The sequence below is a fragment of the Euprymna scolopes genome, chromosome 30, assembly GCF_053919585.1.
Source record: "Euprymna scolopes isolate OS-2025 chromosome 30, ASM5391958v1, whole genome shotgun sequence".
NCBI classification, from domain to species: Eukaryota; Metazoa; Mollusca; class Cephalopoda; order Sepiida; family Sepiolidae; genus Euprymna; species Euprymna scolopes.
The window spans coordinates 84,994,218-85,019,093 of NC_136511.1; the positions used below are offsets into that span (position 1 = coordinate 84,994,218).

The 24,876-nt window shown below is 34.7% G+C and overlaps 1 protein-coding gene across 1 annotated transcript in view; it reads left to right on the forward strand.

The window, feature by feature from the left end:
* LOC145254607 (uncharacterized) overlaps positions 1 to 24,007 on the forward strand; it is a 38,134-nt gene extending 14,127 nt beyond the window's left edge. The window contains exons 3-5 of the mRNA XM_080113215.1: positions 11,704 to 11,846; positions 17,840 to 18,004; positions 23,861 to 24,007. Coding sequence (XP_079969341.1) covers positions 11,704 to 11,846; positions 17,840 to 18,004; positions 23,861 to 23,925 — 373 coding nt within the window. The 3' untranslated portion in view covers positions 23,926 to 24,007. The remainder of the gene's footprint in view (positions 1 to 11,703; positions 11,847 to 17,839; positions 18,005 to 23,860) is intronic.
* The last annotated feature ends 869 nt before the right edge of the window (positions 24,008 to 24,876 follow it).

The following is a 24,876-nucleotide window of genomic DNA, read 5'->3' on the forward strand; positions in this document are numbered from 1 at the left end:
ATAAGATTCAGCTGGACATATTGTTAGTTCAATGATGAAAAATCTTATGAATGGAATTTTCTTTTTCTCTTTTCCTCATTCCCTCTCCCACTCCCTCCGGAATTTAGCTGTGGGGATGAGGAAAATATGTAAGTAAGGAGATTTATTGCTTTTACTTATGCAATGATTTATTTTTAATATCTTAAAAGACATTGTATGATAGTTTAAGAAAGTTTTATTAAAATCAAAGTAAAACGAATAGTGATGGTTGTAATCCAGCGGATCAATATTCTTCCCCATTCAAGAGACAATACATTCATCATAATATTTATCCTCGAGTGGATTTTAGCCTTCGTAAGTGAGTACTCATTATTCAGATTAAAAATCAAGAGGTTGGTTTACGGTAAAACATACAAGCGGAATTAAACCTTATTTTGTAAATATCAATGTCCTTGCCCTATCTCTGTTTGAATAAGGTGAGAATGTAGAGACGAAAGTTAAGTGAGTCGCGTGATGTCATCGACGCAGGAAAAATACGTTTGAGAGTCGGAAGCTGGTTGGAGGCGAATCGGTGTGGTTTGATAAAATGTGCTCCCCCCCCCTCTCTCTCTCTCTCTCTCTCTCTCTCTCTCTCTCTATATATATATATATATATATATATATATATATATATATATATATATATATATATATATATATATATCGGTTTGTGTATTATTAATTGCAATGTTCGATGTATCAAACGAGATTTCCATAAGATCCGGAGCGTCGTGTGTGAATGCTTCCTCTGTAATCTCGGCAGTTCATGGTTTGTTGCCCAGCAGTAGGAATCCAGTTGAGTTAATCTGTTTTTCAAAAAGGAACGGCCATTTTGTTTTTGTTTTTCGAAAGAAGATCGATGAATGACAATAACCGTTAAAAAAAAGCAATTGGACATAGAAGAGAAGAAACTGGGAAATAAAAATACGGCGTTTATTCAGGCTGAATTCTCCGCGTGGCTAGAAGAAAAAAGAAACGGATATTGAAATATAGTTTTTAAGCGTAACATAAAATATACAAAAAAGAAAAGAAAATGAAGAAAATAGAAAAATAACGTGAAACACAAGGAAAAAAAATAAAATATATCAAATAGAATAAGAAGCAGACAATAAGAAAATTGTTCGGTAGAATTTTTAATTTTCGTCGAAGTGGAATCAATCTATCGGGCGGTGGTCAAATTTCCACACCCGCAAATGAATTGATCGGACATAAAATACTGCTTTTCTCTCGTTCCTTTTACGCTTATTAAATCTCGTCATATCACGTGAAGTTATCATCTACTTCAATAAAAAAGTTAGACCTCTTGCGTCTTTTTTTTCTGGTTTCTTCGAAGTAAGATTGCTTGTGGCATTATTACTACACTCCACTCTGATCCTATAATTACATATGAAACATTCAGTACGTAGTCTTTTGCGCCCTGTGCTTCCTCGCAGTGGTACAGTTATTGGGTCTCCATTAGAAGTGTCATCAGAAGAGCATGTCCATTTATATTGGATGCCAGTTCAGGCGGTCTCTCTCAAATTGACATAAATCTTTCACTCGCATTCTCTGTAGATATGTCAGAATAGACAGTCGTCGGGCCTAGTCCCACTATAGATCGCAGATCTTTCACATGGCGTGAAATTCCGTCGACCGACATGTTCTGTGCACTGTTGATTCTGGACACACGTATTACTCCATATTTTTGGTACATCGTCAGTGTGGAACCTTTACTAACACTCGGTAACCCGTTTTGAAGACAGTCTGCTGTTGATTGCGTGCTAGCGCTAATGTTCTATTAATTCCTTTTCGGCCGTATTGATAAATTATATTGGCAGGTGCTGTAGCAGGGGACACGTCATCCTTTGGCGTGACATTATATCAGTATACTGTTTCCGGTATAGTGCACAGTTTTTTGGCGGCGATCCTTTTAAGGTTCTGTGACGTCGTGTGATGATGCCGTTACCAGAGAGGATGGATGCACACCGGTATTAAAGTCGGTAGAACTTTCCACTGATTTAGGAAGGTTTTGATTAAGCTGCACTGAAACGCAGTGTCATTATATGTCAGAATCTCTGTTTGCAGGACCCACTCATAAAGGGAATCTTCAACTGGTTGATTACACTTTTCGCATCTGCCGGGGGATTCATTGGCATATAGCAAGCCGAGTTGGTCCGCTGTCAATCAATGAAATGGGGACCGTTACAATGGATAGTATCCATCTCTATCCGATGTCATGTTCTGACCAGTGCATGGATGACGGATCGATCGATTGACACTGTTCACTTTCACTGACGACGGTTTTCCAAGTGACCCTAAAATTCCACGGTTGATTTTGTCGGTAAACAATCTTGATCTGGTGAAACCCGACTGAGCTCACAGATGCAGTACAGACAGTCTGAACAGGCGCAGTGTTACTCTTAATTTCATCACGCCGCCTTTAAGACACTCTCGTCAATCGATCTGCCTTGTTTTGACGAAGGTACCTTCATCGACAGCGCGTATTCACCAATTTATTATCGCGTCTAGCCGCTGTCAAAGAGCATCTCACTTGTAGCTTTGGTTCGTATCCTGGCCTTACCGGTAACGGTATCTGAGATCCCTTTATGAAGGCAAGATAAATCAATGAACAAATGCAAGGTGATCATTTTCCAGAAGATTGCCAATGTGTTCCTTTAATAATATAGTGTTCCGCTTGGTAACCAGCAAGCACTCTCTACTACAGCCCCACTATATACCAACGACACATCGGTTGCGAGAGAGCTTGCGTGAACCCATACACTAAGATCTTGGCTGTCAACGCACCATTTTCCCCGCGCTGGGTCTTCTTTATGCATTCTGATGAGAACCTCTTTATTGTGGTGTTTATATGGACGTCGTCAAATTGTCACCTCATTGAATGGTGACATCAGATGCTCTCTACTTGACGAACGCCACGGTAACATGAAACCAATCATCAACATAACGAAAAATATTCCGTTGCGTGACGACACGAAGCATTTATGGGATTTTGTTCCCTCCTCTCAAATACAGAGTGTTACCTTCTTCGCCAGACTGGCCTGCAAACCAAGCACTTGTGTATCATCCTTTAGCTTCTCTAGCTCTTTGCTGAAGAGCCGTAACCTGTAAAAATGCTCCTTCACGCTCGCTGCATGAAGTCCACATACACATCATCAATATAGGCAGATATTACACATACACATCATCAATATAGGCAGATATTACACATACACATCATCAATATAGACAGATATTACACATACACATCATCAATATAGGCAGATATTACACATACACATCATCAATATAGACAGATATTACACATACACATCATCAATATAGGCAGATATTACACATACACATCATCAATATAGGCAGATATTACACATATACATCATCAATATAGGCAGATATTACACATACACATCATCAATATAGACAGATATTACACATACACATCATCAATATAGGCAGATATTACACATACACATCATCAATATAGGCAGATATTACACATATACATCATCAATATAGGCAGATATTACACATACACATCATCAATATAGGCAGATATTACTCGATGTATGCTCACTGTATGCTCTTGTTCTTCATAAAAATAGCGTCAACAATTGTTTACATAATAGATGGTGCGACCTTGAGTTCGAACTTAATGAGTATACATTGATAGGGTCACAGTGATTGATGTACACGTATTTGAAGGTTTGTCTCACGAAGATCTAACATTTGATCCTGGTTGCCGCCATTCTCACAACTTTTCGGTGCATACGTCTGCACGAGCCATAAATGGGTCAACGTACTTATTTAACTCCCGATTGTCGAGCGAAGGCCTTACCTTTTGTTTGTTTTGCAAGAATTACTGCCACCTGTTACTTCGAGGTAATATTGTTGTATTACTGCAACAAAGTTGAAGGTTGCTTTTTACTAACAAGACTTAAAATCAAGAAAATATTTCTGGGTAGTTAGAGAAAGTAATAATGGTATAAATAATAATGATGGGCCGATTTTGTTCTAAATTCCGGATTCCGATACAATCATTCCAATTCATTTTTAACCTCTAAACATTTAGCTTTAGACTTGGTATTTTTTGCATTTCTTTTAGTTTTCATAATAATTGTAAAACAAAGCACATGTAGTATGTGCATATATTTTTGCAAACGTAAAAATATACTTGTGAGAAGGCATCTATAGATTTTAGTTTTACAAATAGTTTAAAACTAATAAGTAGTTATCATTTTATCAGTTGTTCCAGCAATGGAAAATTATGTTTAAATAAAACAAGCTAAGAAAAAGAAAATAAAAGAAAATAATTGTTTTTGGCATAAAAATAAATAGGCATAAATTTTTCCGATTTCAATTTCAATTTGATATTTACCTTTTCTGATTCCGATATATCATCCCAACACTGATTAATAATAATGATAATTTGTAATGTCGATAGTTGTATTACAAAAAAAGTACTGATAGAATTTAGGTTAAGTTTAGAATTTCATTCGGAATGCGCTTTTGGAATTGAAATGTGTTTTTACAGATCATGAGGTATACCTCGACTTGAAAGATAAAAAAATCGGGGTGAAGCGGATGTGAAACAATTCTATGCGCAGCGTTTGTTTGTTGGTTTGTTTCTGATAACCGGCCATAGAATTAGGAGAAAATCTTACTTTACTTTATATATAAGATTTTAAAATATAGTGCACTTTTTCAAAGATACGCCGATTCTGTCAAAACACGATGTAACGCATTTTGTAAATCTTTAAAATTGATTTTGTTATTCCCTCTCTGGACGTTCTAAACTAGACAAATGTCGCGAATGTCTGAACATTATAAAGAGTATATAGTAACCTGTCACTATATCACGGTGACGATGGCTAAATGGTTAACTACATAGATTGAAAATTTGAGTAAGCCAACTTCGAATCCAACTCTTTTCACAAAAACACTTTCATCAAACTCACACCTACCATTGTTTAGCCTTCGACAAAGGAGATAAAAAAATTATATTCAAGTTTAACAGTGATGTTGATTTTAATTTGATAAATCATGTAATCGTAGAATTCTGACTACGAATCACAAATGTTTTGCGTGTTTTAAATTTTTTTTTTTCACTATTTAATCTTGTATGTATTCTTCTATATAGGCTTACGGAGACATGTAAAACTCAGCATCTGTTGACAGCTATTTCTGTCAACGTGTGTTACAACGCGAAACACACGAAACTAATTAAAGCGATGCACTTATAAAATGACAATATGTATACAATCTTTAATTATCTATTTTCGTCGTGCTTTGAAAATTGGCCTGAATTTCATTTAAATTTATGGACTCTTCTTAAATTTAATTCACGAGAGTTGTTAAAAAGTGTATTTATAGCTACACCTTCATCACATATGCATTCGTATGGTTTTCTACTTTTGAAACTGATAAGATATCATATATTGCTTTAACGCAAAAAATGTTTTGAATAAAGAAAAGCGCGACGTTTTTTTATGTAACGAAATATATTTATGCAGTTAAAATTATAACATTTTTAGCGGTTAAATTACAGAATTTTTATGCATGCCGCGGGTGTATTTGCGTAGGGCCGCATACGTCCTAGAAGCCATATGTTTTTGACATTTTTAGGTTAAAAGATAGAAAATAAACATATGTTATTCATGTACGGATCAGAAAATATACAGATGATATTCTTATTATCTATATGCTTATTTCAGAATCATTTATCAGTACCAGATGGGTGACCATTTGGGACTTCCAGATGCTGTATGTGCTCTCCGCTTATCTCGGCATTGTTTCCAGTCGTCCTGGACTTCTTGCCACTCAGAATTCAGAACTAGAATTCATTTGGTGCTGTGGTTTTTTTTTCAGCTTATAATTTTATTTGGGGTTACATCACTTGTAAAAGGTGCACCATAATTTGTATGTTGACAGACTTTTTGTTTCTGGTTAGTTGGTTACTTGTAGGGTAAAGTATCATCATTTGAAACTTTCCTTAAAAGGCTCGGTACAGAAAAACCGTATACATTCACCGATAGTGTCTCGTAGACATTTAAATTTTCCAATGAAAGAAAGAGCGATAAAGAGAGAGAGAGTTGAAGAGACAAAAAGAAGGTGCATAGAGAAAAAGAGAGTTAATTCATATATTATTGTGATGCTGAACATTAGGCGATATCAAACATGAGACTATGTAACGTAAACAACCCAACCGTAAACCGTCATCAACCATGTTTATTATTGGTCAATAATATTTTTTAGTTCGCAATAACTGATACAAAATGGAAACGACTTAACACTCTTCCCATCTCATAATCACATAACACATTTTAAATTCCAACGACTATGATTCCTCGAAAAAAAAAGAACAAAAATATTCTTTCCGCCATTTACCAATAAAAGCCATAATTATGTGAGGGAAGATTATTTTCAAATATTCTCCTCAACCGGGAACGGAGTAATGGACTTATATAAGCTAAAATGCTCGAACATTCTCTATCGAGGTAGTTAAAGCCAACGAAAACAAAATAAAACAAAAGCATTGTTGAATTAAAAAAAAAATAAATAAATAAAAATACAGAACCCAAGATGCCACCCCTACTTCCCCTTAAGTGCCCGGCATAAACCAGTTAGGACGACTAGTTCTTCCCTCTTCCTCGATATGAACTCGAGACCGCACGGTCAAACTCTTCCAAGATATGCCATTTTCTATCTATTATTTTGAAATCCACCTGTCTTGATATCGCAAAAAACTTATGTATTGCAGACATTCATTTATTTTTTTTTCAGGTTTAACTAAATTTCTGAACATTTAAACTGCACTCATCTTTCTTTTGCTCTTTTTTCTGTTGGCTTTTTTCTGTAAATTATATCTACACTATTAACTAAACACTGAAAAATGCTTTTTCTCAGCAGTATGCATTATTTCTTAACCAGTCTAATTTAGTAACTTAGCCAAATTGTTCTACTCTTAACCACCTTTTAAACGGGTTCTTCCAAACTAAATTAATACAAAAAAACCCGACCTCACAAATTGAAAGTTCCATTACGATATCTTATAAAGGTAAAGCTCGAATGCTCAAATCATTCTCTATAGAGGTTAGATAAAGCCCTCCCCCACAAAAAAATATCCACGCATAATTATGTGAGGGAAGATTATTTTAAAATATTCTCCTAAACTGGGAACGGAGTAATGGACTTATATTAAGTAGATATTAATAAGTCCTTACATTCTTTTCTCTCTTTTTTTAAATGGAGAGTAGATAATACACTGTGGTTGTGTTATCGGCAGCTCCTTTTTTTGTCCTTTAGTCCTTATTTCCAATGAGTGTTTTTCTGACAGAAGGTGAAGAAAAAGCTGCTTTCCAGGTCGGTAATACTTCGTGAACAGTAGCCTGAGATGTCGGAGATTTTTTTGTTTCTATGTCTATCCTTGTGGCAACGTCATTAGTAAGGGTGCTGGAGGTAAACGTTTCATCTGGGCTAACGTTACCCACCTGATAGTCAGGGACCCGAACCTTGGTTAACCATTAAAGAGGCTGTCCTATCAGCAGATGTAAAGTACTTGGGCTGCTGTATTTTCATTTGGTGAATGGATTCTGGGCCATGCAATAGTTTCTGGTGGGGCCTCTTGATGCCATACTAGTGGGTAATTGTTACGGCTTTACCTTATCATCTGCTACAAAAAAAATTTTCCTCTCTATCTCTCTCTTACTTTCCCTCTCTGTCCTACTCTAACCAAGTGTGTCGACCTGTTCCACAAACCCCAAAAAACTGAACATGAAATATCTCAAAAACACACACACACACACACACACACACGAATAAACCTAGAATCCCATCCTCCAACGTAGACCCCTACTTCCATATCTCCTTCTCCAACATCAGGGGTCTATGTTCCAACCTCCCAGAGGTTGAAACCCAATTACAGGAGATGAAACCGGACTTACTCTTTCTAAGCGAAACTGGCATAGGGCCGACCACTTCCCTAGATGAGTTCATAATAAAAGGATATTCTAACTTAACATCTAAATCTGACCCCCAAGGTCGCCATGGACATGGAATATGCGCCTCTATTAAAGATGGCTTCCCGTGTGGTAGAGATATCTCCAGAGAAGACCCTAATTTACCTTATATGTACTCCCGGGTTGCACTTGCTTACACCAGCGCATTCATATTTACCCTCTATCGCCCTCACAAACGCGGGGTTACTGTACTTAAGAGAATATCTGAGAAAATGGACCTCATCCTGTCTGCTCATCCTTCAGGTACCATTCACATTTGCGGTGACTTCAATGTCCATAATGTGGAATGGCTGACCCACTCAAACAAGACAGATGAAGAGGGGAGGTTCTGTCATGATTTTGCCATTGCTTATGACCTCACTCAGATTGTTCATGAACCAACCCGTGTGCCTGATACTACTGGTCAATATGCAAGCCTTCTAGACCTTTTTCTCACAACTTCCCCTGAGCTATGTTCATGTTCCTTTCTATCTCCCCTGGGATCATCCGATCACACAGTTGTATCAGTTAAGATAAAAATGAAATACAATAAGTCTTCCGATATACCTCTCCACCGTACTGTATATCGATACTCTATGGCTGACTGGGATAGCTTCCGTACATTCATATCTGATCTACCTCTGCATTCCATGTTTAAAAATGATGTATCCTCTATAGTATCAGACCTGACCGAATGGTTAATTGTAGGCATAGACAGATTCATACCATCCAAAAAAATTCCAACAAAAACCTAACAGCCAGCCATTGCGCACAGAAATCACTTTTCCATAGCTACCAACGTAATAGATGTACTGAGACTAAAGCTGTTTTCAGGACTGCCAGAAACCACTGTAAAAGAGTAATAAAAAATGCAAGAGAGCTATATGCTCAGTCCGCCAAATCCAAAGTAGCTGAGCAGCAGCTTGGTTCCCATCAGTTTTGGCAAATAGCAAATACGATCCTGAACAGATGCGTGTGTTCTATCCCAACCATCATCAATGGACCTGAGGTCATCTCATCAGCATCAGACAAAGCCAAACTATTCGCCAAGAACTTTGCAGCTAATTCTACCCTTTGCGACGAAGGGCATCAATCCCCCGCATTTCCTTCTACAACAGACAACACACTATCCAACATACAAATATCTGTGCACGAGGTCACCAAACTAATCAAAAACCTTGATTCCAGTAAAGCAACTGGCCCAGACGGCATTTCAATTATAGTATTTAAAAAGCTCCAACCAGAACTTGCCCCCATACTAACAAAACTGTTTAAGCGTTGCCTTAAAGAGGAGTGTTTTCCAACACCCCGGAAAACCTCGTCAGTATGCCCTGTATTTAAGAACTCAGGTGATAAGCCATCTCCCTCTCAGTACAGACCAATGAGTCTCTTGCGTGTCATGAGTAAGTTACTGGAATCCATATTAAATTAAGAAGTAGTCAACCACCTCAACAGAAATAGCCTCCTTAGTGACATGCAATATGGTTTCCGTTCTGTTAGATCTACAGCTGATGTGCTAACAGTTATATCCCACAGGATTAGTGAATCTCTCAACAAAGGCTGGCGTTCTAGGGCAATTGCTCTTGACATATCAAAGGCCTTCGATAAGGTATGTCATAAGGGCCTACTTCACAAGATTTTCAGCTACGATATAACTGGACATGTTTTCTCAATAGTTAAATCATTTCTCTCTGATAGGCTCATAAGAGTAGTGGTTGATGGGCAGCAATCAGAAGCCCACAATATTAATGCTGACGTCTCCCAGGGGTCCATCCTTGGCCAAACTCTCTTCCTGATCTACATCAATGATCTCCCAAAACACATACGTAAATCATTCGTTGACATCTATGCTGATGATACGACCATCTACGGCAACACACCAAAGGCCGTAAATGACAAAGCGCTCTGTGATTCCTTCTCCTCTGATCTTGAACGCGTGGTTCAGTGGGGGAAGAGATGGTTGGTTACTTTTAATGCATCTAAAACTAAGTTCCTAACTTTACATCATTAAAGCTCTGTTCCTCATCTGGCATCAATTGAAATGGGTGGCTCTCGTCTTGGCGAGGCTTCATGTTTTAACAAGCTCCTGGGTTTGACCTTTACTCCTGATCTGAAATGGAACACGTATATCAAGTCTGTTGCCCGGGCCGCTGGGAAAATGGTGGGATCCTTCTACTGCTCCAAAAGATATCTCACTACTGATACAATTCTCTATCTATATAAAAGCCAAGTACGTCCAAAGATGGAGTACTTCTGCCACATCTGGGCTGGAGTTTCAAAAAACAGCCTATCCTGCCTTGCGAAGTACAAAATAGACTTCGTGACTTAGTGGGGAATGCTCTCTTCTCTTCCCTACAACCTCTCTTCCACAGAAGAGACGTTGCAAGCCTGTCTTTGTTTTATCGTTGTTTCCATGGCAAGTGCTCATCCGAGCTCCAATCTCTGGTCCCCCCTCGCCAATCCTTCATGATAAACACCCGTCTAGCTAAAACCACTGTCAGTAATTTCCCCCACTCTTTATCTGCGCCTAAATCAAAACGTAGATTCCATGAACATGGCTTTTTTTCTGAGAAGTGCACGCATGTGGAATACTCTTCCGTTTGCCTGTTTCCCACCTGACTACAACTTGGACGTCTTCAAGTCCAACATAAACAAATTCCTGATTAATCGCCCCCTTAAGTAAGACACTTTATCAAATCTCCAATACCAACTATTACTACGATATTATCTCATTGATTATTGTACACAATATAACCCTTATCCCCGAGTGGCTTCCGAGCCTTGATAAGTGGTGATCCCTATGTAAAAAAAAACGGTATAAACCTGAAAAAAGGTTACATCGTTCGAAACGTTGCGATAATAACACATAAGATTATAATAGTGGTTTGAACAATCCAAATAGTACATATTATCAATCTTAATCTAAAAAAATTCGGAAACATGCTCAGCAACGTTTCATCTCTATTGTTCGAAGACTTTCTCAAGATTGCTAACTTGAAAGAAAACATCGCAGTTAATTTTTAAATCGGTCATTTAACGTTTGTTCAAAAATAAAGAAAAATTATTCCACCCAGGTGTGTGTGTGGCACGATCTTAACCAGGTTCTAAAGTTTCGGTCAATGCGTGTAGACACGTTATTCAAAATCCTAGGAGAATATCTACATAATCCCTATGTAGTTTATCTTGTAGCAGTCGCAGAGATTCACAAAAAAAACACACACACACACACAAAATAAATAGCATTATTTATTGGTCATGTGTGATTCTCTATCTTCTACTTCTGTAACATATGGTTCATTTATTGTAAAATATTTAGTTCTAATGTCTGTTACTATCTTCTTGTATATTATTGTGTGTGTTGCCTTACATGTTTCACGTCCTCTGTTTACGTGTATCTTCCACACGCTGTTTATCTGTGAATATGTGTAAGTTTACGTAAATCCAACCATTCATAATTTTCTTATTCTTCCGACACACAAAATAGTGACAAATTGTGCGAGAAAGATATCACTATGAATACTGTCGTTTCTGACGGACGAGGAATAGTATTTTTTTTTTGTTCATAAATTTATTTATTTATTTTTTATTTATTTTTTTTTTTAAATCTTATTTTATTTATTTACTTGTGACGAAACCAAATATGACTTTTATTAATTCTTTTTAATTTTTGTTTGCTTTCGTTTTGGTAAAACAGTTTTGTATCATCACAAAACCACGGTCATGTCCTACCCGATGATGAACTTGCTCGTGAGATATTTAAACGAATGGACAGTAACAAAGATGGGAGCCTTGCCTTTGAGGAAATGAAACAAGTTTTCGTTTCGATGGATCTTGACGGTAAGAACAAAAATAATAACAGCTTCATTCAGATCAGAATTAATTCACCGTAGAATTCTCATCTCAAACGCCTACGTCTGTTGATGTGGTACTTCTTGGTTAGTCCAGTGCGCGGTTGACAAGAAATCATCCTAAGAACGTCCAGTTACAAATCGCCTCACTGCCTACCTCAGCTTTACTTACTGCAAAGTGCTCATTCAGCTCAAATATTCAGCGCTTCCGATGCTATCATTGCAAAATAGGAAAAGTATCAAGTTAAACATGTACAAATGCAATAAAGATGACCGAACGCCCAAATATGACTACTTGATTGTGGAACCGTCCTGTGGTTGGATGACTTGAGAAACACTGAACTACTAAATAATATGAAAAGGCTTGGTTTCTGATTATTTTATTTTGGTTCTCTCTCTCTCTCTCTCTCTCTCTCTCTCTCTCTCTCCCTCCCTCCCTCTCTCTCTCTCTCTCTCTCTCGCTCGCTCACTCATACACTTTTTATATATATATATATATATATATATATATATATATATATATATATATATATATATATATATATACATTACATAGAAAAATGCGAGCATGAAAATAATATCATTAAGATTAAACTTAGAAAAGTAAAAGGACTAGTTGTCAAAACTGAAAAAGAAAAAGAAGATATTCTAGTAAAAAATAGAATAAATTTATAACTTAAAATATTACAGCATAAAGAATATTTTTTTAATAATTCAATTTAACATTATATAATCAATCCTAATGCTACAATATTTTAAGTTATAAATTTATTGTATATTTTACTAGAATATCTTGCTCTTTTCTTTTCAAGTTTTAACAACTAGTCCTATTACTTTTCTAGGTTTAATCTTAACAATTGTGGGATCCTTCTACCGCCCCTTTTCATGCTTGCATTTTTCTATGTAGTCCATGATTTTTCCAGGCTTTGCTTTGTCAATAATCTATAAAAAAGTTATTACCAACTTCTTAAATTGACTAAATCTATCTATATATCTAAAAAGTGAACGTGTCTGTGTATCTGTCTGTGTATCTGTCTGTGTACATTTTCCTACACAATAATTCTGTCAATTTTTAGTCTACAGACTCGAAATTTGATATACAGGGTACTGAAATTTGGGAAAATCTATGTGATCGGTTTTCGACCAGAAATTTGACTGTTAAGGGATCAAAGTTCAACGATTTTACCTTTCAGAAATCTACCAAACTCCTCCGACAATTTTGGGTCTAAACACTTGAAATTTTAGATATAGGTTCCTTAGACATGGATCTAACTTACTAACTTGATTAGAGCCATAAAAAATAAATGTTAAGAGGTCATAATAGGGATCAAAGTTGAAAAAATTGACCGTTTTTTGTTTTGTTTCGTTTTGTTTATTTGTTTTTTTGCTCAGCATACACCTCACACCCTGGCAACGCCGGGCACCCATGCTAGTATATCTATAAAAGTGAACGTGTCTGTGTATCTGTTTCTCTGTATCTGTGTCTCTGTGTGTCTGTGTGTGTACATTTCTCTACGCAATAACTCTGTCGATTTAAAGTCTACAGACTCGAAATTTGATATACAGGGTACTGAGATTTGGGAAAATCTTTGTAATCCGTTTTCGACCAGAAATTTGGCTGTTAAGGGGGCAAAGTTCAAAGATTTGACCTTTCAGAACTCTACCAAACTCCTCCGACAATTTGGGGTCTAAACACTTGAAATTTTAAATATAGGTTCCTTGGACATGGATCTAACTTAATAACTTGATTTGAACCCCAAGCAATAAATGTTTAGGAGTAATAATAGGGGTCAAAGTTTTTTTTTAAAAATGACTTCTGAGGTCTCTACCAAATTACTCAGACAATTTCTAGGTTAAACATAAATTTTACATAAAGGGTATTCAGAGATATGCAAAGTTTTTTAGTGGTTTGAGTCGAAAATTTGAGCTACCAATATATAAATGTATGTATGTATGTTTGCATGTCTGCCTGAAACTTTCGACACAGGCGACGAATTTTCACAAGATTATTATCATTTTGAAATGCGATCGTTCAGACGACAAATATCGAAGAATTGGTTAAAATCAGTAATAGCTTCACCTTTAACTGGGTACTTTTCTACAGGGGGGGTCGCTTTTTCCGCCGATATTTTCGAAAGTCATCATCTCTTTTCGATTGTCTAGCCTTAATTAAAACCTACGTCACTTCCGGTTTGGCGGTTGTCGTAACAGCAAAGATGTCAAGTTTTTCCCCGTTCTTTTCCTCCTTTGCGGTACGGGTTCGAGCCTGCCTTCCAACTACCACTTTTTTATTTTTTTGCTCAACATGCACCTCCAAACACCCGGGAAACGCCGGGCTGAAATGCTAGTAAAAAAAAATAAAATCAAAGACGTAAACAGTCAGTTTTGGCCGGCGAATCAAGGCGAAAGGTCGGTTAACCATTACGCACAGCAACGGTAAATTATCAGCGATAGTACAGCTGAGCGGCAAATCGGGACAGCAGTGAATTATTAACGACATTAGTAGCTAGATCGACGTAATCGTGGCAACAGGGCGAACTATGGGGGCGCGCAACGAACGAAAAAACTGCAAGGAGGGCAAAATATAAGAGACAACATTATATATATATATATATATATATATATATATATATATACATATATATATATATATATATATATATTATATATATATATTGTTGTCTTCGATAATTAGGTATCTCATTTTTCCCTGCGTTAGCACTTTGCAACAAACCTAGGGGAACTTTTTATATATCTGTGTTATGTCATTATCTCCGCCGTTCCCAACCTATTTGAGGTAGTGTATCAGATTTGGTTGCCATGGTAACCGACAGCCAATAAAAGAAAACGTCTTTTTTTTTCTTTACAGTTCTGAGAACTTTTGAACACCAGTAATTTTATGATAACTTTTGTTTTAATGAACGAAAATTGAACATTTTAATTTCAAAATATGGTTGAGAAGGTGACCTAATGAATTGTAAAAATTGTTTGTAATTTGGTTGCAAAATGAGTGAGCAGTGAAGCTTTAAAGCGGTTCTAAATGAGTAAAACTAACACTTAATCATATATTCAAACACTTCGTTGTAACAATGGATTTCATGTGCGCGCGTGATCATCAAACGTATTATAATTTTTATTCGAATGTTATAATTTCCCATTCTTATCTGATAATCGTATACGCGTGTGAAACCAATAGTTACAGTAAATTGAAAATAACTTATCTTTGTAAATAATATTAAACGTTATCTGAATAGCACCCTCTAAACTGGTTATTGTCTTATAAAATGATTGTTTTCACTCGGACTCCAAGGGAACACCACTAGTTATCGTCACATGTGAAAACTAGTGAGTATTATTATTATTATTATTATTATTATTATTATTATTATTATTATTATTATTATTATTATGATGATGATGATGATGATGACGATGACGATGACGATGACGATGATGACGACGACGACGACGACAACTAACAAACAAACAAATGAAGTTCATGACTAAGTGGAAAGAATACGAATCCGATGGAATTAATGAGTACTGGTTGCGATCTTCCACATGAATCCATGAGAGGCTTGCTGTTTGTCTGGATGATTGTATCAGATACTAGAATGGTTTGCAGTGCTAAAGGACCAGATGTCTAAAATTATAAACTAATTGCTTGCTTGAACTTGTTTTTGAAAAAAACTGATAGGGACAATCAGTTCAAAAGTATATGAAGTAAATGCTTCATTACCAGTGGAACAAACAGGCGGGAGGGAAAGGTGTTTAGGAACAAAATACCAACTGTCGATTGATAAATGTATTTTAAAAAACCGCAAAAGGAGAAAAATAAACTTGAATGTAGCTTGGATAGATCATAGGAAGGCTTATGATATGATGTCGCATACGTGGGCACTCAGGACGTTGAAAATGGAAGGGAGTGGCTGAAAATATTATTGAGTTCACAGGGAAAAGTATGAGCAGTTGGAAAATCAACCTTTTTTACAAATGGGAAATTATTAGGGACAGTCAACATCAGAGGCGGTATCTTCCAAGGAGATTCCTTTTCGCCACTTCTATTCATAATAGCACTCATACTATTAGCACATGTACTAAGAGAGACAAAGATGGGATCCCAATTGGAGAAGAATGGACCGAAGATCAACCACATGTTATTTATGGACGATCTGAAATTGTTTGGCAAAACAGAAAAGGAAATTGACTTTCTGGTTCAGTGGAGTGAAGACATAAACATGGAGTTTGGAATTTCCAAATGTGCAGTAGTTTGCATTAAACGAGGGAAGATAGGAGCCATGAAAGGCATTATTTTGACAAATGGGGGTGTTTGAATTTGAAACGATGCTTTGCAATGAAAGAAATTAGACGACGAAAGAGGTGTATATGAGCAGACTCAAACTGCTCTTGAAATCTAGACTAAATGTAGGAACTTGTTCTCGGCATCGTGGGTGGTTGCCTTAATTCGATACCGTGCAACTTTTGTAGGATGGACGCATGTAAATATGAAAAGGCTGAATAGAGTCAAATAGGGAGCACTTCACCCAAATCCTAACGTGCTCAGGCACAAGGAAAAAAGGGGAAGAGGTCTGATTGCGATTGAAGAATGTGTCGGCAAAGAGCTTAGAAGTGTTCACCATTACTTTGCTAACAGCCATGAAGTTTTACTCGCAGCTGTGGTGAAAGAGGAAGAACTAGATAAAAATTCATTGGAAGATAAGCAGAAGTACAAGGAAAGAATCGAAGCAGAAAAGTTGACTGAGTTGGTAAGAATAAAAATTCGTGATTAGTTTGAGCGAGATGCTAAATTACAAAAATGCCAGGACATGTGGAATTTTCTATCTAAATGTGACTTGAAAAGAAAAATAGAAAATCTTGTATTTGCTGCTCAGGAATAGGCACTAAATACAAATGCATTAAATAAAAACATCTATGGAAAGGACTGTTCGGATCAGTGCAGGTTATGTGGTATGTCTCTTGAAACAGTGTCACACATTGTTAGTGCGTGTTCAATATTTGCTCAAAAAGAGTATAAACGTCGCCGTGACAATGTTTGTACAAATCTGCACTGGAGTTTGGAATCCAAGTGACAGACAAATGGTACCAACATCACCCATAAGGGGTAGTGGAAAATTTGGATGTTAAGATTCTCTGAGATTTCATGATTCAGTGTGACTGAGAGATAACTCACAAGAAAACCTGATATTGTAGTTGTGAACAAAAAGACCAGTGGATGCCAAATTATTGATTTGCTTTGCCCAAACGACATTAACTTAAATGAGAAGAAGAATGAGAAACTACGAAACTAGATTGTGGAATAAGAAAACTTCCATCATGCCAATTCCTGATGATTTTATGAAACAGCTGAACACCGTGGGACAGGCACGACAGGAAATACAACATTACCGTACTCCAGAAGTCAGTTCTGCTTGGAGCAGCAAAAACAAACATCCTACGCCAGGTGCTTTCCATCTAATTGACTCTTTGACTATCTCCACTAACTATGGTGTAAAAGCTTGCTCTTGAGGGGAAAACGGTGTAAAACATCACAACATTTTGAAGTTGATGAAACAACAACAACAATAACAATAACAATAATAATATAAAAGTAAAAAATATGTTTAATAATGCAAGAAAAATGCTTCCTGTCTCGTTGTGTTATATTATTTAGATTATTCTTAATACTGCTTCCTCTTGAGTGTTATTTTCACAACGCTTAAGTCGATACAAGTTCCGACCTTCTTCAGGCGTATCTTGTCGAACTTCGGAATCTACAAGATACGCATGAAAAAAGTCGCAGGTTACATCGTTGTAAAAGTAACATTCAAGATGAGAACAGTAGTTCGAATAATTCAAATAATGCGACTTCTCAAATTTCATCTGAAAATCCAGAAAGATGTGTTATATCATTTTTTTAATGAAGAAAAGATATAAAGGTTTTGAAAATGTGTGTGTGTGTTTTTTTTTTCTTTTCATTTTCAGTTGATGGACACGTCACAAAAACCGAGTTTCTAACTTTATGGCTGGCAAACAACCTTGGTCACGCCAACTATGCTATGAACATCTTCGCACGTGCTGATACGAACGGTGACGGCATGTTGGATTTAGTTGACATCAGACGCTTCTATTCTTATTTCGATCGTAATGGTAAGTGATGCCGCATTTCAATTCATTTTATCTCTGTTTTAGAAGTATTCTCAATAGGTCATTCAGCCAGCAGTTTGAAATTTAGCATTTCCTCTATGTGATTGACCGGTATGGCATAATAGTAAAAAATAATATGCACATTAAAGTCTGATTCATATGCGATTTAATCGAATTATTGATAGGGATTTTCACACAAAAATAGTTTCATTCTAATCACCGATTCTTTTATTTATTTTTTTTTTACCTACCTATCGTTTTCACTTTAATTACTAACTTCAGAGCAGGAGTATGAATCATTAACACTCATGGCTACTTGACGATCTTACAACCCATAACACAATAAAATATATATGATATAAATTTAAGTAGGTTTTTTTTTTCGTATTACATCATGCGTTATAACTTGATTATTGTGCTGACTAGGGATTGAACACTTAATACAAAAACATTTAACTATGTTTTAATACAAAACTATGCAAATTAAAAACTTATTTATGCAATAAAATATATTAATATATAATAAAATACGATAATAAAATATAGTAATAAAAATTATTAATGTAATAAAGATGTAATGTAATAAAAACTTGTGTAAAATCAAAACTTATTACAAGTTCGTAGCAAAACTACATTTTTAACAAAAACTTATAAACGCTTATGTCCTATGCTATGCTTTATTTTGTCACGCATGACTGATTCAGTATCCAGTATAAATAATACTGCGTTGTAGCTTATAAATATACACATATATATACATATATATATATATACATATATATATATATACATATATATATATATATTATATAATCACTGTAATCAAATGTATTAAAAAGGCAATCCATAAAGAAATATATATTATCATTACAACAATTTGCATATAATATAATCCCTAAACAGAGTCGTAAGATAGAGAAAAGAACATTCTAAAATGTCCGTTTGCCTAGAAATCGGATCATTTGCACATACTGTGTGGAGATGTTGTAAACAGAACAGGTCCGTTATTATTGGAACTGCGATCATAGATACATTATAACTGCATATTCTTTTCCTTGTGTTGATTCTCAGGTATATATCCATTGATATCTTATATGTTTTTATGTAGAGTGATATGATCCTCAGTTGATTAATTGTGTCTAACTGCGTCGGATATATACTCGAGAGTCAAAACAATGAAAGAATATGCTGCTCTGTCATAGCCCTGGTTATAACATAATACGATCGCGCAACAGTACATTTTCTTTCATAAATTTATATTTATTTTGATGCTTTATTTATATCTAAATTTTATTTTATTTATTAATCAAACCCAGCGACGATTCTTGAACAAATTATTAAATTACTTTTCGAAGTAAACATGCATCTTTTTACAAATAAGAAGATAATTTTAATTTGCAAATACATTTAATCATAAAATAGTATCTTCCTTCCAGTATATTTGTATGGTGAGCATTATCAAAAATTCCCTACAAGTCAAACTTGGAAAAATCCCTAGTCCCTATGTAAATACATTGCTGCGAGGATGCTCTTTCGTGATTATGAAATAATACAAACGTTTCAACATTTGTCATTGTTCATGGTTTTAGAAATTAAAAGACGCAACAATTAATACTTAGAGATATTATTTTAATTGACTAATGCTACTTATATGGCATTAATTTGTTGGGGAAGGAGGGTTTTTTTCTTCTTTTTTTTACTTTTTCTTCTTTTTTTTTTTTTTTTGGGTTCTTCCATTTTTTTCAGGCGACGGGTAACAGAATAAAATCTACTCTCATTACTTCTTTTTTTATAACCGCTTGCCTTTTAAATTATCTTCCCCCTCTTTATTTCGTACAAATATCTATAAATGTAATAAATGCATAAATTTAAATGTAATATAAATAAATATCTTGTTGTTCAACTCCCTAGTCAGGTTTTTCCTTATAGATCAGATCTCTATCAGTTCTAATATGCTTTGCTTGGAATGAATGAAAGTTATTTTTAATTGAGACTAACATGCTTACTTTCCTTGTGACATTAGATGATTTTCAAGCTAAACACGGGAAATACTTTTGATGCCAAATCAAGAACAAGAGAGATAACATGTGCATGAAAAACAACTATTGTTTGTTTTTTGTTTGTTTGCTCTTTCGTCAGTACGTCAGTGTTGTCAGTACGTCGTAAATCACACTTAATTTTAAGTACAATTGGCATCACTTAATTAGCCGATTCAGATGCCGTGTTCATCTTATTAGAGAATTTGAATAAACATTGCATTATATCACGCTCGTCATCTTCTCAGACCTTCAGAAGTATGTCCGTTATTGGTAGTCGTTTGCATTCGATGCGATTGAACATATATATTCGAGAGTTTGTACGTCGGTCGGTAACGTTGAAGTTCATGATAACATTTTCAGCAGTCTGCCACAATTTAGATTGAAAATAACAATTCCCATCGCTAAATACACAGATTTCATAGACGAATCTTCATATATATATATGTGTGTGTGTGTGTGTGTGTGTGTGTGTGTGTGTGTGTGTGTGTGTGTGTGTGTGTGTGTGTGTGTGTGTGGATGTGGATGTTATTTTAAGAGCATGGAAATTTACTTGAAGCGTTGCTGCTAAATAATATATATGTATTTAATACGGCTGTAACCAATGTGCAAAAAAAAAAACGAAATGTTGACAGGGAAGATAAATGAAAACAAATAATTGACGACGATATATGTGATAGTTTTCTTCAAAAATTTAACTACTCTTCTTCCTTAGTTTCTTTAAACCTTGTAATCAAACAACAGTTTACCGCTTTTAATGCAGTCCTTTGCATTATTGTTGAACTAGTTGGATGCCGGCGTAGCCCAATCCTACAATACACTTAAACATGATATTTTAATTTATGCAATTTGCGTATGTATTATTATAGAATCAATCCTCTATTAATTAGTATATATGACGAGGAATAATTTTCCCTGTGAACTAATTCGCAATTTTCTTTTTTAATAATAATAATAATAATAATGATAATATCGTTCATCGATTTCCGTCTGTGTTTGTTTACAATATCACGTCAGCTTACATTTGGGCTTGACGATGAATGCTCTGGAAAAGTAATTTCTGATTAATGTTAAGTTTTAAAATATACAAACGAAGAAATGATTTGCGGCGATTTTAAATGGTACCTCTTCTTTTGTTGTAAAGTGAACTCCTTAATGATAATAATAAATAAATGGTGAGACACATCGAAGTTTGAACACGAGATCATGTGATCTGCAGGCGAATGCTCTACATGTGAGCTATATTTCCAGATGTCAATAATTCTTTTTCTTAAGACGAAATAATTGATAAGATTTTATTATCTCCTTTACCGGTGTAACGTATAAACATTCCCCTGTAAAAATTATTCTTTTATCTATAAGAAAAAAAAAAACATTATTTTCGATTTTTGATACTTATCAGATGAATTTCTGAACAAAACATATCTAAGAACACTGCCAGACATATAAATTACCTTTGACATGTAAATTAGATATAAATTATATCATAAATTATAATATAAATTATCTTTATAAAAGATAAGCTCAGCCGTTTGGGAACCTATCTCTCTCTCTCTCTCTCTCTCTCTCTCTCTCTCTCTCTCTCTCTCACACACACACACACACACACACACACATAAATACACATACGAAGTGACGTTTATATAATAGTAGATATTCTGCAAGATCTTTCAAGCTGCACCATTGGAGCATTAGAGGACAGGAAAGACAGTGTTCTCGATTTTTGTATATTGTTGGGTCAATTTTATGCACCATCTTGTCATAAGAACTGCTGATCGCCTCATCCTAGTTTTCAGGTAGTTGAGTGTTTTCCATTGAAGTCATGGTGCTTCTGAAAATCGAGGGGTTCAAGTCGCGATTCATGTCAGTAATACTTACTATAACCTGCGAATTCTTACGAATACTTTGAAGCATTCTCCCCACATAAAAAACGTATACATTAATTTTTCAGTAAATCTTTACTGTTTTAGCAGTAAGTGTAGGATGTACTAAAAAATTAATATATAATTTAAGAAGTATTTTACATTTTGTCTTGAATTATTTGTAATTGTTCAGCTTCTCTTTCATTATTCTGTTTTTTATTCGCATTGTTTACGCCTTTATTAAATACATATGTACTTATTTATGTTATTGCTTTGTTTAACAAGCCGTCATAATTCTTCCGTGAAATTACTTATCGTTGTGTTCTCTTTATTGCCTATTATTATTATTATTATTAGTAGTAGTATTAGTATTAGTATTAGTATTAGTAGTAGTAGTAGTAACAACCATTGTAAAGTTTCATCTCCTCTAACTACTTCCGTCTCCACCTAATCGTCCTCAGACTCGGCAGAAATCCAAGTTGGTATCTTGTGGAGATCGCATTACTAGAACGAAGTCACGTGGCATCAGGTGATTGAGTACAAGCTAAAATGGCGGTAAATCATAAATTCACCTTTTCAACAAAAGAGAGCGTGTTTTTACGACACAAAATTCAACAAATTTGAGATGACAAATGAAGTATTCTGAACATATTAGTCAATAATTTCAGAATAATAAATTATCAAAACAAAATGTCCGCAATGCGTAAATATAACGTAATAGTTGGGTGTAAATGTTTCATAATTTTTTACGTTTATAAAATTATGTAAACATTAAAATATATTAAAGACATTTACAGTTTTGCCATTGTATAATAATGTTTCACCTGAATTTAAATATTTACAGTTTGGCCATTGTATAATAATGTTTCACCTGAATTTAAATATAATTTGTTGATGGACCCGAAACATCAACAAACTTGATGGGATGGGCAGCAAACTTGGTATGCAGATTCGAAGTGTTCCCTCGAATAAAGACGATGGAGAACCGTGTCCTCTCACAGTAGTCCTGGTGTGGCCCGATATCGATAGATCCATATCGATAGATCCCTATTGATAGATCCATATCGATAGATCCATATCGATAGATCCATATTGATAGACCCATATTGATAGATCCATATCGATAGGTCCATATCGAGAGATCCATATCGATAGATCCATATCGATAGATCCATATTGATAGATCCATATTGATAGATCCATATCGATAGATCCATATTGATAGATCCATATCGATGGATCCATATTGATAGATCCATATTGATAGATCCATGTCGATAGGTCCATATCGATAGATCCATATCGAGAGATCCATATCGATAGGTCCATATCGATGGATCCATATTGATAGATCCATATCGATGGATCCATATCGATAGATCCATATCGATGGATCCATATTGATAAATCCATATCGATAGGTCCATATCGATAGATCCATATCGATAGATCCATATCGATGGATCCATATCGATAGATCCATATCGATAGGTCCATATCGAGAGATCCATATTGATAGATCCATATCGATAGATCCATATCGATGGATCCATATCGTTAGTTCCATATCGATAGATCCATATCGATAGATCCATATCGATAGGTTCAGGTGGTTGAAAAAGTCATGCGTTTTTGCGTGTTCTCGCATATCGCTTGTATTAATTCTAAATTCTTGTACAATCTGAATCATCTGACGTTCATCATTTTCTCACATCTGCAGACATATATTCGTCATTGGCATCCTATTCGACTTTCTGTATCCTTCATCCTCCTGCAATTATGCATTATTCAACTTATTCTTCAATACATTACAAAAAAGGAAAATAACGATTATATAAAACTAGCTGTAATATCGGATATTTGATTTTGTTTTCAAATGTTAGAACTTAAATCAAAAATAGCGTTTAAATTTTTGTGCTCACCATATGATTGTTTCATGTCTACATTATCATTTTTTACAGGAGATAAAAAAGTGAATGACGCTGAATTCGTGACAACTTGGATTTCCTTGGAACTTGCTTTCTAACTCTACTTTTTGTTTGGTTAACAACGCCGAGTTCAAAAAATTAAAAAAAGGCCAAAATAAACAGAATTTGGATATTCATCAATTATTGACTTTTTATTTATTTATTTTTATTTTTTTTTTTTAATGCAATTTATATCATCTTAATTTTTTTAAATGCAATTTATATCATCTTAATTTTTTTAAATGCAATTTATATCATCTTAATTTTTTAATGCAATTTATATCATGTTATTTTTTTAAATGCAATTTATATCATCTTAATTTTTTTAAATGCAATTTATATCATCTTAATATTTTGTCATATTTATTTTTTTTAAATGCAATTTATATCATCTTAATTTTTTGTCATATTTATTTTTTTTAAATGCAATTTATATCATCTTAATTTTTTTAAATGCAATTTATATCATCTTAATTTTTTGTCATATTTAGGGATACTCATCTTTTTACTATCTCCCTAAATAAAGCATTACAAATCATTTCATAGATTTCTTACACTGTTAATACAACATATCCGGACAATTTCTGTCAAATAGTTGATTTGATAGTACCCACAAATATTTTCTTAGTTCATCCAATATAATTTTTAAATACTCTCCGCTATTGTTGTTCTCGAATGTTCTTAACCTGGCAACTTGTTACAAAAAATATTACTCTGTTAGTAAAAACAAAGAATTGGTTAATACATTTAATTTTGCAATTTATCACATTAAAATGTATATTTCTTATCGTGTAAATATGATTTCTGGTTAAGGTTTTTATTAATTAGACTTTTTTATACTAACGTATTATCAGTTACTGTTAAGTACAAGATAGATTTTTAAAAATTTATCTGCTTAGTATTTAATTGCATTTGGCTAAAAGAAACCATTATAACCTACAAGTAATGTTCTCTATTATTCTCTAGTGTTGGTCTTAGATCCATCTGTAAGTGTGCGTGTGATAGGTATG